Raw genomic sequence first — 16,046 nt, forward strand, 5'->3', positions numbered from 1 at the left:
AGTCCAGCTGGAAAATACCTTAGTGTGAAATAAGTAATAAAGTGTCATCAACTATGTGATTTTCTCTTTATTCACAATCACTAATTAAAGAAACATAATTCAGAAATGATCTCACTCTGTGCTCCAGTGAGATTAACATTAGAACAATATTGTCACTGTCTACTCGTCTCTTGTGCTTCTCACTGGAAGGCACTTGGTGCACCCCTGGATATCTTGCTAATGAGGTAAAAAACTAATGCTTCTAAAGTTCCAGATTTTCCTCACCTGTTTGTACACAGTTGGACAAACTGGACCAAGTTATTACTTGAAAGCCATCTGCTGCATTTAGCATTAATTACTCCTTGTTTTGATCTTAGGGAAAAAAGCTCACACAACACAATCTCTGAATGCTCCTTTGAACTCATCCACAGTGTGTTCACAAATACACAGAGCAAGGCTTTTAGCTTTTGCTGCTACCCTCAGTTCCAGCATACAAAGAAATGTCTCTGTGAAATAACAACAATTGCCTTGCCATGTTACTGAACTACATTCAGTTTATCTGGTCTCAAACAAATACTCCATATTTTCTCCTTGTTTTCTTTTCAAGGGCATGGGTATGGGTATTTAGATGACTGCCTTCACTGGTACAGGATAGAAACCGTTCACATTGCTATAAATGAACATTATTCTCTTGACAAAACACCTTTTCCAAAGCCCCTGATAAAAACAAAGGGAAAAAAACCCAGGCAGAAAAAGGGAACCACGGGCACATTGCCTGTCACCCACCAAAAAAGGTCTCCTCCCCAAAGATAATTCAGGCACACCCTTCAATATGGATATCTCACTATCACCCCAAGCTCTTTTTTTTAGTGGAAGTTTCTGTAGGGAAGCTGAAGTGCATTACTGTCTCAGACAGCCAAGGATAAGATGACTGAGGGAATTCAGTTGCTCTGTATAATTAATACAGGATTAGTTCGCTTTCCTTTGGTGAATCTAATAATATGACTGGTGGAATGTCAGTAACAATTAAATCATAAACTAGTGCAGCACCAAAGGGAAAATTTACTTTAGTTATGGAGTATTGCCAGCAGAAATCTTGAAGATCTTATCCATATTTCCACTGATAAAATACCGCATGTACTTCATGGGATACTGCGAGCTTTCTACAATCCTTGTGGCATGTCTTTACAGAGCAAGAGTTACCATTTTGAGATGATGCATTAATAAATGAGTTGCAGTTCTATTGTTTCTTGAATGTTAAGCACCACAACCTAAACGCAGGAACACGTTCAAGGTCAATGTCCTATTTTAGACCTTTTCAGCAGTTGTGATATTGTGATAATCACACTTAAAACATTCCTCTAGAAAGAGTAAATTAGCCCTTTTCACTAGAAGTATTCTTATGGTCAAAAAGAAATCTGAAAGAGAACAAAGTCAGATTTCTTTTTTTGTTTGTTGGTTGGGGTTTTTTTTCAACAATGCAATGAATTGCTATCCCTAACTGGGATGGCTTTTCTACCCAAGAATTTAAAAGAAAAGCCCAAAGTTCACTTTATTCTACACTTACATTACCTTTGGGGTGATGCCTTAAGCCCCTAATGTTTTTTTATTTTTCTAATATTGGTAAGCCTTGTAAGTTTTATAGGTAGATTTTTAAAGCAGCAACCCTCACTCCCTTGCATCCCTTTCCCTGTAGTACCCTTGTTTACACATTCCTTAACCCTCTTACCCCATTCTATGCTCCCTATATCAATCCTACTCCTGAAACCAGTAGAAATGTTTAGTCTTTTGTCAAGGCAAAGCCTAGATTGTTGGCAGAACAGCATATCAGGGCCTAAACCACAGAACACGGTCAAAAACTGGGTAACTATGTACCCTTTGTGCTCTGAGGGAGATGAAGGTGGAATGAATAGGGGGTCCCGAAATGCACCCCAGACCCATTTTCAGGGGGTGGACCTGGGGCGGACCAGAGTAAAGTCCACAGGGTGGACACATCTGGGATTGGATGGATGGTATTATAAAATGTAACATCTCAGGCACGACCTGCGCGCGTTGTGTAACATCTACTGCCTTGGCAAAATAAACCCTTTCTTATCTCACCCCTAATTAACTGCTCTGGAGATTTTTTCAGCACTTAAATCCCACGGCAACAGTTGGTGGCCCGTACATTGGGGAAACCTGGACCGGGACTTCTTCAGACTGGAAACTTTCATCGCATAGGAATTCCTCAACAAGCCGGCTTTTATCTGAGATAATTCCTGCCCCGTTCTGAGAAGCCCAGCTCCACAGAACCCACGGAAGTAAGCACAGAGCATAGAGGTGAGATAAGAAAAGAATGAATAAGGGAAAAAGGTACCTAGTAGTTAGCAGTTGTGGGAAAAGTTTGTGTTCCGGGAGATAGGGAACACGGGTGACTGGAAAGTTAACTTAAAAGACTTGGGCCCTCAATAGTCGCGAAAAGTCGCTTTCCGGGAGGCGAACGGGTGGTTCGCCATCGCAGGTCGGAGCGGGTGTCAGCCTAGGGCTGTTTGGTTTTGGAAGGGACGCCTTCCGGTCTCTGACACTGTGGAAGAGCCGGTGGGGCTCTGGAGCCAGATTTGGCTCGCTAGTTGTTAAGTACCTGAGAAGTTAAACGAACAGCTTTGTAACCAAAAGGTAGCAGGTTCAAATCCCAGTGTGTGACTGTGGTCTGTTTTGTATTTTGCAATCATGGGTTTTGTGGATTCAAAGTTTAAGATTCCTAAGGAGTCTCACAGTGAAAAGTTTTTCTTTGTCTGTTGATCTGCATGGACAGTTAAAGGGGAGTGAATGGAGGACACACCCCCCCGGCACGGCTTCAATAAAGCCTGCCTGAAGTCGCTTTTAGTGTGCGGGAAGTTTTAACTGCAGGTCTTTCTGGCTTTTCTAAATCCTCTAGAATGGAGGATATAAATGGTAGCCCAGAGAGGGCTCTGGATAAGAGTCCGTTTCAGCTGACAGCCGATGATGTCTACGACATCTCGACTGTGCTGGGCCGGGACCTGATGCAACTCAACCCCAGGCCCGATTTCCCCGCTGCCCGTGTACAGCTGCAGTTCAGGATCCTGCAAGTCCGGGAAATGCTGGAGGCACTTGTGAGTGAGAGCAACGTGGTCAAGGAGCAGCTGCGGCAGAAGGGGGAGCACTCCCCCTCAGCCGTTGACCCTCCTTCGGGTGCTGACTCCACTGCCCCTGGCTGTCCAGCAGCAGGGGGAGAGGTACCAATGGCGGGAGGGGCTGCCCCTGCGGACACTGCTGCCACAGGAACGCAAAGAGCTGGACCGCCAGCGGTCATGGCGGGCACGGCTGACGAAGCGGTCGAGAGCACCAGGAAGCAGCAGACTGAGAGCAGCACAGCCCCGGCGGTGGCGACAGCGGCGGGAGCCGGGACTCGTCCCATGGTGCCTGCGGCGGCTACAAACAGCACTGCCGCAGGACCGATGAGGTTCGCCGCCACTGGCCCCCTCGCGCTAGATCTTTCTGCATCTGTAGGCAAGATGCCTACTGCGGGTGGGACAGCCGCTTGCACTGCGGTGCGCGGAGATGAGGTAGCAGCTAAGATGAGCGGAACCACCGCTGACCCTGCGGGAAGCGAAGAAGCTGCCCCTGCCAGTGCTGCCGCTGCTTCTGTTCTGAAAAGGGGGGTGACAGACCCTCCAGAGGAACTCACGGGTTTTGCAGTGAGCGACAAAATGGTTGCTTTGATTACCAAGGGCGGCTCGTTCGCCCCCACGCCCCCCCCTAGCACTCGCGGTTTTCCCCCACGGCTTTGGGAAGCCCTGTTTCAGACCCCCGAGACTGCTGTGGGCGGGGCTGCCGGCTGAGTCGGACAGCTTCGGCTCTCTATTTCGGAGGGAGAGGGGCCGGCGTGGACACAAATGGTCCTGCCCCGCCCCGCCCCCAGGCCTGCCCTACCTCCCGAGTTGGCACGGCCCTGCCAACTTGGGCTTCTGGCTCGCAGTCGTTGCTATAGCAACAGAGCCCAGAAGCAGACGAAAACCAGGAAAGATACTTTTTGCAACAACAGGAAGGGACACTAGAGAAGGGATTGTCGAAGTCTAAAGGGAAAGAAACTGATTTGTCCCCAACAAGCGAAACTGGAAAAATAGAAACTGTCTATTGACCCTTGCATCCACTGTCTTCTAAAATTGTCACAAACTGATAACCTATGAAGAAATATTTCTACCCTAACTCAGTAAGGGGGGAATACTGTTTTATTTTAAATATAGACTAACAATGTGTCAGAAGTTAACTGTTCACAGACAGTCTGTTCCAGCAAACCAACCTGGAAGCTGTACCACTAAAATTCAAACTGCGAACCATGGGAACAACTTTTATGCAGAAGTAGACAAATGTCTTAACTGCAAATGAAATACACCAGACCAAGAGTGAGTAGGTAAAAGCCTTCTGACACAATTGAAATCAACTTGCACTAAAGGTGGTACAGAAACACATACATATATTGTAATTATTGTGTTTCTTTTGTTACTTTCTATTTCATATTATTTTAAACTTCGCTTATTGTTAGCTTAATTGCTAAGAATTGAAAACTTATATTGCTTTTGCTTTTGTTACATGAATTGCTTTAAAGGCTGCAATGTTTATACTTGCGCATATCTTGTTCCAACGACAATTTATAAACATCTGTGTCTCTCTGACTACTGCAACCTGTGGAAGAATTTCTCCTAAAAGCAGTTTGATGAAAAGTCCATAGAATTTTCATGTGATTGTGGAATCATGTTTATCTATGTTTTAAGGTGCTTTTTATCTAGTGTCATCTAGGAATGTATGTGAACCTGGATTTACATAAGAAGTCCTGCACTGAGACTAAAGACAGATAAGAAAGTGGCATCAATGCTGTAGTGAAAGGCAACAGAACCGAGAAAGCACAGTGACCCTTTGCCTGGATGCCATCGCAGCTTCTGTAAAGCAGCGGTACTGCTCTAGCATGTTCAACACTGCATCATGAGGATCCTGGTTCTGACTGCTGACCAGGAATTTACAGCACTGCAACAACACTAGTTCCGTAGACTCTCCAATAAGGCCCTAAAATCTGACCTGCATCATTGCTTACAATCCTTGAGACAATCTGGTAACGTCATTGTTGAAATAAGTGGTTTAAGTTGCTTAAATAGTTTGCTGAGAATGCTTTCTTAGCTTTATTGTTTTGTTGATATTCATGTATCTATAAATGCACCTGTTTTAACAGGTGAAGAAGCTTTTATCCATGGAGGCAAGGAGTCCCTGTAAGACTACTCCATGAGGTAAAGATGATTGACTGCAGTCTGGGACAGGTTGGAACAGGACAACCTGCCCCCAGTAAGGCCTAGAATTTGTCCAGAGAGTATAAGCTCTCTGTGGTGAGCTACTGGCACTGCCAGGGTGCTTTTTGCATCTAGATGCAGTCTGCTTCAGGTAAGCTCTTGACTGGCCTATTAGATCTGTGACTGGCAGTTAATCGCTTTATGTGATAAAAGCACAAGCTCCTCTCTCAGAAGATTGAAATACAGGAATTCCAAGATCCAAAATTCCTGTGAAATTGTCATCAGACAGAGAGTCACACTTCATCGACTCCCTAGTTACATAAGGAGGTTTATTTGTAGAATTGTTTAATGTTTTAAGATCTGCTTTGCAGGAACTGCAGAAATTCATCATGTCATCTAAGCCTATGAAGCTGGACACTCCTGCTCATCTGTTCCAGCCCAAGGACTGAGTTTATGTTACACTGAGACTGAAACTCCTGCAACCCAAATAGAAAGAACTGTTTTCAAGTCCAACAGACCATCTCCAACGTGGACCAAGTTATCATCAAGGACCCTGAATTTCACCCAGGAAAAGAAGACCTCTGTTCCTGAGACGAGTAGAGCAGCAAAGATTGTTACAAGGACTGTTAAAATAGTGTTTAAGTTTGCTTCTCTTGTTTGTATTGCTTAGTATTGCTAGGAACTATGAATTAAGTTTAAAACCTAAATTTATATTTGGCATTAACAAAATGCATCAAACATTCTTTATAGGGTGAGTGCTGAATTTGCACTATAGATTTGGCTAAAATTTGGCAACGAGTTTAAATTATATATTAGATAATTCTTAGAGATGTTTCATTAAGTTTATTTCCACAAACTTACTTCATAGTTACCAACCTGAATATGAATAGAACAGCCACTCATATTAGTACAAAAACTGCATAGCTTGTTATATGATTAGTGCTATGTATAAGTAGTAGAGATTGAACAAGATCTTTGAGTCTTGTTTAATCTCTAAAGGGGGGACTGATGCCTTAAACCCCTAATGGTTTTTTATTTTTCTAATATTGGTAAGCCTTGTAAGTTTTATAGGTAGATTTTAAAAGCAGCAACCCTCACTCCCTTGCATCCCTTTCCCTGTAGCACCCTTGTTTACACATTCCTTAACCCTCTTACCCCATTCTATGCTCCCTATATCAATCCTACTCCTGAAACCAGTAGAAATGTTTAGTCTTTTGTCAAGGCAAGGCCTAGATTGTTGGCAGAACAGCATATCAGGGCCTAAACCACAGAACACGGTCAAAAACTGGGTAACTATGTACCCTTTGTGCTCTGAGGGAGATGAAGGTGGAATGAATAGGGGGTCCCGAAATGCACCCCAGACCCATTTTCAGGGGGTGGACCTGGGGCGGACCAGAGTAAAGTCCACAGGGTGGACACATCTGGGATTGGATGGATGGTATTATAAAATGTAACATCTCAGGCACGACCTGCGCGCGTTGTGTAATATCTACTGCCTTGGCAAAATAAACCCTTTCTTATCTCACCCCTAATTAACTGCTCTGGAGATTTTTTCAGCACTTAAATCCCATGGCAACAGGGGTTTTTTGGTTTTTCTTGGAGGCCTCACCTATGTAAAAATACCTTCCTTAAAATGCATTGATGCTTTCTGTAAGAACCAAAACATTCCAGCTGACATACCATTCTATCACCAATACTGCAGGAAAATGTGATATCCCACTAAAGTAGAAGAGAAAGAAGAAAACTGAGTATCAGCAGATAAGCAAGGTTAGGGGTTTAGCTCCATCTAACTGAGGGATGAGATGTGCCCCTCAGTGGGTTTCTTCCCACTCCCCCACCAGCCCTTCTACCCAACTGCAAGTTCAAAGTTCTAAAAACAAAAGAAGAAGCTGGAGTATCAATATTTCTTCAGTGCAAATCCCAATAATCTTTGTTGTGAGCTGACAGGAATTGCTTGTTCCACTGCCCTGGGATATCATGGCTTGAGGCGAGAGTGCAGCCACACCCAGAGCCACCAACCACTCTCCGAGCTTTTGTAGCATCTGTTTGTGCATGTCCATGTGGCAGAGGCTCCCCCGACGTCTGCCGTGGAGCTGGTACACCTGCTGGACAAAACAAGGCATTCTCCAACCTGCCTTCCCCCACCCCCGACCGCCCCAGCCCATCTTCCATCGCTCTGCTTCCTTTTTCTGCCCCTGCTCCCCCTCCGCTCCCTTCACTCTGGCGTTTTTATTAGGAATGTTATTGCTGTTCTTTCTGCCCAAGCATAAGCTGATCCACAGGGGAGCCTGTGTAATTTAACCCCTCAAGCACTAAATTCCTTCCCATGTGCCAAAGACACAGGTTTGTTGCTGCTGCCGCTCCCACCAAGCATCAGCTCCATCTCCTGCTCCTGCCCAGTGACTTTCCAGAAATCCAGGGCTGGGTATGGATTGAACGCTATGGCAAGGGGCTTCACTTCCACCCTTGGTGTCTCAGTGTTTGTGATCTTGGGAATCCTCAGGAACCTGGAACAATGCCAGATTATCTGTTGTTGTAAGATATGTAAGTGGAGATGGTTTTGATATGTGTTTAAATCTTCTTTGAAAATACAATGGATAGAAAACAATGTAAAAAAAAGAAAAAAGTAAATAGAAAGAAAAAAAGGAAGAAAAAAGAGAAACAGGAGAATGAAAGAGAAAAAAAAGACAGAAAAACAGGAAAAATGAGACGAATAATAAAAAAGAAAGAAAAAAGGAAAAAAATGGGAAAAAGAAAATATAAAGAAAAAAGGAAAGAAAAAAAAGGAGAAAAGAGAGAAAAAAAAAGACAGAAAAACAAGGAAACCAAAAACGTATTATCCTCATTCCGCTCACGTGAAAAGGACCACTATGATCCACCGCAAGGAGTACAACTCCCATGGTGCCCAGTGTAACGCCCTACGGGGGCGTGGCCGGGCGCTGATTGGTTGCGGCGGTGGTCTGTAAACGCGGTGCACGCGCAGAGCGCCCTGTTGACTGCCAGGAATCGGTGATGGCGGCGAGGTCTACTTTTGTCTGTGAGACTTGGTGGGGAATGCGGCGAGAGCGGGACTCTGGGGATCCTCTCGGGGGCTACGGGGAGCGCGGCTGTGGGTAGAAAGGCTGGAGAGGTCAGGAGGGTTTAGCACGGGGGTTCCCGAGGGGCAGAGCGCGAGATTAGAACCCTCTCGAGGGCTGTGGGGCCCGAGAGGCCTCCCAACAACGCAGATGTTGGATTTCGTTTCTGAGAAGGTCCCTCGGAAAAAAAATTCAAAACCACCCAACCAACAAAAGAACTCCAAAAAAGAAAAAGTGAGAAAAAGGTCAAGGAAAGACTGCAAGGCCCAGGATGATTTTATTGCTTTGCTTTAGTTTTTCCTTGGTCTCCTCCTCAGCTTCTTTGCTGCCTTCCTTTACAGAATGCTGTTCTGTGATTTTGGAGTCCCTTAGGGGCTGTTAGGGGTCCCTGAGGAGGTTTTGGGGGGTCTCTGAGGGGGTTTGTGTCCTGAGGGGACCTAGGGGGGAGGTTGAAGGTCCCTGAAGGGGTTTGGGAATCCCCGAGTGAGTTTTGGAGTCTCTGAGGAAATTGGGAGGTCCTGGGGGGCTTTGGAGGGGTCTTTGAATCAGTTTTGGGGGTTTCTAGGGGGATTTAGGGAGTACCAGAGGGTTTTGAGGGTCCCTAAAGGGATTTGTGGGGTTGCCCAAAGGGCTTGGGGGGTCCTGGGGGTGGGTTTTGCAGGTCACTGAGAGGGTTTAGAGGTCCTGGGGCAGCGGGGGTTTGAGGTCTCTGAAAGGATTTGGGGTGTCCTTGAGGAGGTTTCAATGGGTCGACAGGTGGATTTCTGAGGGGATTTCAAGAGTTTTGAGTCTCAGGACTCACCTGCTCGTGATTCTGCCCCTCCTCTGCCCCCCCAGATATCATTAACCCCCCCCAAATGTCCCCTAACCCCCATTTTCCCTTTAATCCCCTCCCCCCACAGATCCCTTTGACCCCCCAAAACCCTTTTAACTCCCCTAAATGTACCCAAAGCCCCCCAAAACCCCCCAAATCCTCATCCAAACTCCCCAGATCCCCCCAAATCTCCCTAAGCCCCCCTCCCAAATCCCTTCCAACCCCTCCCACCCACAGAGAGCTCACCCGACACCCTGGGACAGGAACACAGTGGGCTGTACTGGGGGCACTGGACTGTACTGGGGGCACTGGGGGGGCTCAGGTGTCCCATGACAACGTGACCCAGCTCCAGGAGAGATCCGGAGAGAGGTGAGGAGATACTGGTCTGTACTGGTCTGTACCCCCAATCCCCAAAGTCCCTTTCCAACTTCCCCAGGACCCTCTCGGACCCCAAGGCCCCCCAGGCCCCTGACTTGGTCCTGCTGCCCCTTGAGCATCTGCAGCTCCTGCAGAACCAGGCATTTCATCAGCAAATTTGCAACTGACACCAAGCTGGGGGATGTGTTGACGTGCTGGAAGGCAGGAGGGCTCTGCAGAGGGACCTGGACAAGTTGGATCCATGGGCTGATTCCAACGGGATGAGGTTCAAGCAGGTGAAGTGCCGGGTCCTGCCCTTTGGCCAAAAGAAGTCCTGGCAGCCCCCCGGGCTGGGACCAGAGTGGCTGGAGAGCAGCCAGGCATAAAGGGAGCTGGGAGTGTGGATGGACAGGAAACTGAAGAGGAGGTAGAGTGTGCCCAGGTGGAAAGAGGGTCAGTGGATGGTGACCTGGCTGAGGAAGAGTGTGGCAGCAGAAGCAGGGAAGTGATAGTTGACCTGGACTGAGTGCTGGTGAGGCCACCCCTGGAGTGCTGTGTCCAGCTCTGGGCCCCTGAGTTGAGGAAGGCCATGGAGGGGCTGGAGCAGGTGCAGAGAAGAGCAACAAGGCTGGGGAAGGGAGTGGAGCACAAGTGGTGTGAGGAGAGGCCGAGGGAGCTGGGGTTGTTGAGACTGGAGAAGAGGAGGCTCAGGGGAGACCTCCTGACTCTCTGCAACTCCCTGCCAGGAGGTTGTAGCCAGGTGGGGGTGGGGCTCTTCTACCAGGAAGCAGCAGTAGGACAAGAGAGCTGGGTCTTCAACTGTGCCAGGGGAGGTTTTGGTTGGATATTAGGAAGCAATTTTTTGCCGAGAGAGTAATCAGGCATTGGAATGGGTTGGTCAGGGATGGGGTGGAGTCAGCGTCCCTGGAGGTGTTGAAGGTGAGACTGGATGTGGCATCAGTGCCATGGTCTGGGAAGCATGACAGGGTTGGATCAAGGGTTGGACTTGATGATCTTGGAGGTCTTTTCCAACCCGTCTGATTCTGTGATTCCCATTCCTATGGCAGCACATGCTTGAGGTTCTATCCACAGGGTGATAGAGATGCCTGTACATATATATCTCCAAGGTTAGTCTGTAAATGTGTGGTGTTAGAAAAGCAGGCTAAGTTCTGGGATGGTTGTAGAAGGAGAAAGAAGCCCAGAGACCAGTGCAAGCAGGCAGCCCTCAGCTTGCACATCATGTCCCCTCCCTGCAGGTTCATGTCCTTGAGCCCAGGCCCTGAGGTGAACCTGAGAAGTGGTGCGGAGGTGAGCCCAGAGCTGTCCCTGAGGTGAACCTGAGAATAAGTGCAGGGCAGAGGTGCTGCTGAGGAAGGAGAGCCCCGTGGTGGGGAAACTGTGAGTGCCCAGCCCCGAGAAGGTGCTGTCTCCATCCCCTGTGTGCCAGGTGAGCTGGGGCTTTGCTGAAGGACAACCCCGCTGCCATTGCCGTCCTGCCAGGGCCAGAGTTGGGGGGATGTCCTTGGCCTTCCCCCTGGGTCGGAGGGAAATCCCCTCCCTGTCCTTCTTGTTTCCTGCCCCAGGCACCGAACTGAGGACAGAGAGCACGGAGGACAAATCCCCCCAGGAGAACCTGGTGGGAGAGGCCATTTTGAAGGGCTCCACTGCACAGGAAAGCAACGGGGAGGAAAAGACCCAGAGATCCCCCTGCAGGAGGGGCTCCAAAGCCAGCCCAGGGTACTCTGAGGAGGAAAGACCCAGCCTGTGGCAAGAAGACCGCCGGAGCTTGAAGGGGAGCCCCAACCTGGTGGTCCCTGACCAACCTCCCAACAGGGAGAAGCCCTTCAAGTGCTTGGAATGTGGGAAGAGCTTCAGCCAGAGCACCGACCTGATCCGACACCAGCAGATCCATACCGGCGAACGTACCTACACATGTGGGGAATGTGGGAAGAGCTTCAGGAGCAACTCCAACCTGATCCAACACCAGAGCATCCACACTGGGGAACAACCCTACAAGTGCATCGAATGTGGGAAGACGTTTAGGACCAGATCACGTCTCCTCATGCATGAGCAGACACACACGGGGGAGAGACCCTTCCGCTGCACCAATTGCGGGAAAAGCTTCAAGCAGAACTACACCCTTGTCACCCACCGGGGCATCCACACCGGGGAAAGACCCTACAAGTGTGGGGAGTGTGGGAAGAGCTTCACCCAGAGCTCTAACTTGACCTCACACCAACGGACCCACTGGTAAGGGAAACCCTACCAGTGCCTGGAGTGCGGGAAGAACTTCGACGGCTGCTTCCAACACCACAAAACCCCCTGATGGTGAGGCAACCCCTGGAGTCCAGTGACTGTCAGTCCATCCCTTTTGACCGCAAAGGACCAGTCCCTTTTCCCAGGGGCAGCTTCTTCCAACAGAACCCTTCTTGGGGGGGGTGTGGCGATTCCTGCCTTGACTGGGGACCCCCCAATATCAGTCCTGGAGGCTGAGAGCAGAGATCTCCCCACGAACGTTGATCTGGGGGAGTTCCATCCATCTCTAATTAAGAATTATTGCTTTTGTGCCAAGCTTGAGTAGAATTGCTTCAACAACTGCTGTAGGGTAGAGCACTGTTCTGTCTTATCCTGTACTCCTGGTAGTTTTAGTGTTTGCATTGTGCAGTAAATAATTCTGATGAAGATCTTTTGTCTGATCATTTGTAACCCTAAATAACTCATTTCTATCAATAGATCTGATTTCCTGTCATTAAAAACTGAGGGACAAAAGTGGTTCAGTCACAGCTCTGTAATTCCTCTAAACTGAATGTGTTGGCGGAATGCAAGGCTGAGATTGGATACAGCAGCTCCCAGCACCCCAGAGTAAGTTGGGAGCTCAGGGGGGTCACTGCCCTTTCCCAACTCCCCTGTGCCCAAAGACCCCCATGGGACCATTTGTTCCAGCAGACCACCCCCCTTTTCCACCCTTCTCCCTGTTCCTCCCACTTTCCCATTGTCCCCTCAATCCCCAATTCACCCTCAAAAAAACTTAGGGGTCCCAACCCCCACTTTTTGCCCCTTCTCCTGTGGATGCTGAAGGAGAAAATGAGGCTGCACACACAGAGTTCTATTGTTGGACTTGTCCGCCCATCTTTCCAGTGTCCCCCTTTCATTGGGATTCTTTTGGAAACAGCACCTGGGGTTTGTCTTTTAGTCCGCCAGAATTCCCAGAATGGCCCCAAAGCAGTGCCCTGATCCCACTCATTCCCCTCGCCTCATGTACTGGCTGTGTTCAGCCACCAGAGAAAAACACAGGCTACCATGCAGAGCGTTCCAAGTGGTTTTCTACTTTGGCAAACAGCACTCTCTTTATGGAAAACACCAGTCAAGACAAAAACACTCCTTTTGCATCCTTATTAACTGAATGCAGCTGCTGCTGCCTTAACTTCTTCCCACAAATATTCTTAGGGTTCCTTTGGTTCAAGGAGGCCCCACATGTCACACTGACTCCTTGATTCCATGAACTTCCACAGTCTCCAAAGATTCCTTTAGTTCCATGAGACCCTGCAGTCCCAAAATGCCTTCTGGATTCTTGGAGATTTCCCATGTCCCAGGGTCCCTTGTGCTTCAGAAGTAGCTGCAGTGGGACAGTGACCCCTTGGTTCCATGAGCTCTGCAGTGTTCCAGGAATCCTTGGGTTCCAGGAGAGCCTGCAGTTTCACAAGGACCACTTGAATCCAGGAGTTTCTGCAGGGTCACAATGGCCCCTGGATTCTGGGAGGTTCAGAAATATCTCAGGGCTGAGATAACTGGGATTGTTCATGCTGGAGAAGTGAAGGCTTTGTGCTGACCTGATTGTGACCTTCCAGTCCCTCAAGGGAACCAACAAGAAAGATGGAGAGAGACTTTGGATGAGGGCCTGGAGTGACAGGACAAGGGGCAGTGGCTTCACATGGATAGAGGGAAGGGTTGGAGGAGATAGTAGGAAGGAATTCTTGACTCTGAGGGTCTTGAGATGCTCTTGAAGGCCCCTCCCAAGCCAAAGCATTCCATGATTGTGGCACTGGGGGGTGAGGTGGTGGTTGGAGCCTTCCAGGGCACAGAGACACAAAATGAGGGAGTTTTCCATTGTGGGAAGGAAGGAGGGGGCAGCAGAACTGACCCCTTGGACACCTTGGCAGGCAGGCTTTGGCTTGAAGCTGGTGATGGGGAGCTGAGTGAAGTCCCCACAATCCAGGAGGAAATGGTCAGTGTCCTAGTTAGAACAGCTGGGCCCAGTTCATCACTGGATGGGTGTAACCCAAAACTGTGTATTCTATAACCTTCCATGCCATTTCCCAGAAAATGTTGTCAATAGACTATTAACACACTTTGCCCAGAGCAACCTGACTCATCAGGCTACAAACTAGGTGCTAAGAGGTCTGCGAGATAGAAGGGTGTTTTTGTCCTCACGCCCATTGAGGAACCCCCCGCCCTGAGGGAAGTACTGAGCATTCCTGCCTGAACTGGAGAATATATAATCTTGGAGTCTTGGGACTTTTTTAACCACTCGTGGGATCCAGAGGAAGACTGCAGATCACCGCTCTCAACCAAACTGCAGACCACCGTTCTCAACCAAACTGCAGACCACTGCCCTCAACCAGACTGCAGACCACCACTCTCAACCAGACTGTAACAACATTCTCACCAACAGGTTTTCCCCCTCTCCCTTTACTTTGGACTAGGGGGGCCCAAAGAACACCACTCTGTTCATGCCCCAGGGTGCTGGGTTATACATTTGGGTTTTGTGGGTTAAAACCAATTGTTTGTCTGTATAATCGTACTTATTGTATTATTTTATTAAATTGTTATTCTGACTTATAATCTCCCTTTTGGGTTGAGTTCATTTTCCCCTGCTGGTTTACCTTTAAACCAGTGCATTTTTGGTGCTCAGCATGGGGCAGAGAGAGAAGTCAGAATCACAATTTCATTTTAAGCATTTGTCTATTTGGATACAGAAACTCCCTAATCACCATGTTGTTTGATGCATTCACGTGGATATTGTATCTGAACCTGTTCATATTTCCACAGATGGGGAACTATTTGCCTGTTTTGATGCTCTCTTTAAAACCAGGGAGAGGGATCCAAATTGCTTTATTAGTATACTATATTTATGTCATCATAACATCAGAAGCAATGAGTTTCATTGTAAATGTGTATTCAGTCTGGTTTACCTGTCCTGGTTTGGGTTGCTACCTCTGGGGCCTCATTAAAAATCGCACCCAGCCCTTTGGGGGAACAGGGGGGAATGGTTGTTTCCAACCTCTCACCTCCTTCTTCCCCTTCAGACCTACTACAACAGTTTTTGAAAATATTGAGTTCCCTTTTGATGTTAAGGACAGCATAATGTTATTGTTAGTGTTGCTTTGTCTGCTCTGTACTGTCTGCACCATGTTTAGGGTCAGAACAGGGCCTTCTAGGGAGGTGGTTTGGACGCCTGCCCTGGGAGTGGATAATGCTGAGTGGCACGGGAAGTGGGAGGACATCAGTCAGTATTTGGAGAAGTTTTCTCCTCCAATGATCTGGAAATTCACCCCTGAACAACTGCAGCATCCTGTTAGCATGATAAGACTGGTGAAGGAAAAATGCTCTGGCTGCTCCAGAGATGGTCAGCTCACAGCAACCTGCTGGGCCCTGGTCACTGCCTACCGGACACTACTTGACATGGTACAGCACTGTCAGGGGGAGAAGGAGCAGATCCACAGGCACCACGTCCACCCAAACCACAGCTGAGTCAGAGGGAGAAAGAAATGAATCAACCGGCACCGTGTCCACACAAACCATCGAGGAGCCAGAAGAACAACCAAAACCAATAACAGTCACTCCTGTCCAGAAAAGGAAATCAAAGACTAAATCAGTTCGCATAGCAAATGATGACAAAGAGGCAGGACCTTCACATCCACCGGAGGAGACAGAACCAGAAATAATCACTCGGTCCCTATCCCTGGGTGAACTACGTGAGCTCTGGAGAGAGTTCACACGACAGGCGAATGAGTCCATTCTGACCTGGTTGCTCCGAATCTGGGATGCCGCAACTAACGATATAATCCTAGATGGGAGTGAAGCCAGACAGCTGGGATCCCTGTCTCGAGATGTAGTCATTGATCAGGGGATTGGAAGGAGGCAGGAAACTCTCAGCCTCTGGCAGCAACTGTTGTCCAGTGTGAGGGAGAGATACCTTTGTAAGGAGGACCTCCACGTACAGCAAGGACAGTGGAACACGATGGAACAAGGTATCCGGTGCTTTAGAGAATTAACTGTACTGGAGATAATCTTTTCAGAGGATGAAAGATTCCCTAAAAGTCCAGATGGCGTACAGTGCACATCCCAGATGTGGTTAAAGTTTGCACGACTCAGGCCAGGAATGTATTCCCGCTACTTAGCAACGCTGCAATGGAGGGAGGGAGAGGACAAGGTGGGTGCGTTGGTTAGTAAACTCAGGATTTATGAAGACACTGTCACTGCCCCATTACAAGCCCACGTCTCATCTGTGGAAACCAAACTGGTTGAACATGTCCG

General features: G+C 48.2%; 1 protein-coding gene and 1 pseudogene across 1 annotated transcript in view; one reads left to right on the forward strand and one right to left on the reverse strand.

Moving 5' to 3' along the window:
* The window catches only part of LOC116779970, a 287,746-nt pseudogene that overhangs the window by 90,528 nt on the left and 181,172 nt on the right, over window positions 1-16,046 (reverse strand).
* The window catches only part of LOC116780078 (zinc finger protein 239-like), a 57,060-nt gene continuing 49,287 nt past the window's right edge, over window positions 8,274-16,046 (forward strand). Inside the window, exons 1-3 of the mRNA XM_032674565.1 lie at window positions 8,274-8,370; window positions 11,093-11,145; window positions 11,260-11,759. Of these exons, the coding sequence (XP_032530456.1) occupies window positions 8,274-8,370; window positions 11,093-11,145; window positions 11,260-11,759 (650 nt within the window). The remainder of the gene's footprint in view (window positions 8,371-11,092; window positions 11,146-11,259; window positions 11,760-16,046) is intronic.

This window comes from Chiroxiphia lanceolata, chromosome W (genome assembly GCF_009829145.1).
Source record: "Chiroxiphia lanceolata isolate bChiLan1 chromosome W, bChiLan1.pri, whole genome shotgun sequence".
Taxonomy (NCBI): Eukaryota; Metazoa; Chordata; class Aves; order Passeriformes; family Pipridae; genus Chiroxiphia; species Chiroxiphia lanceolata.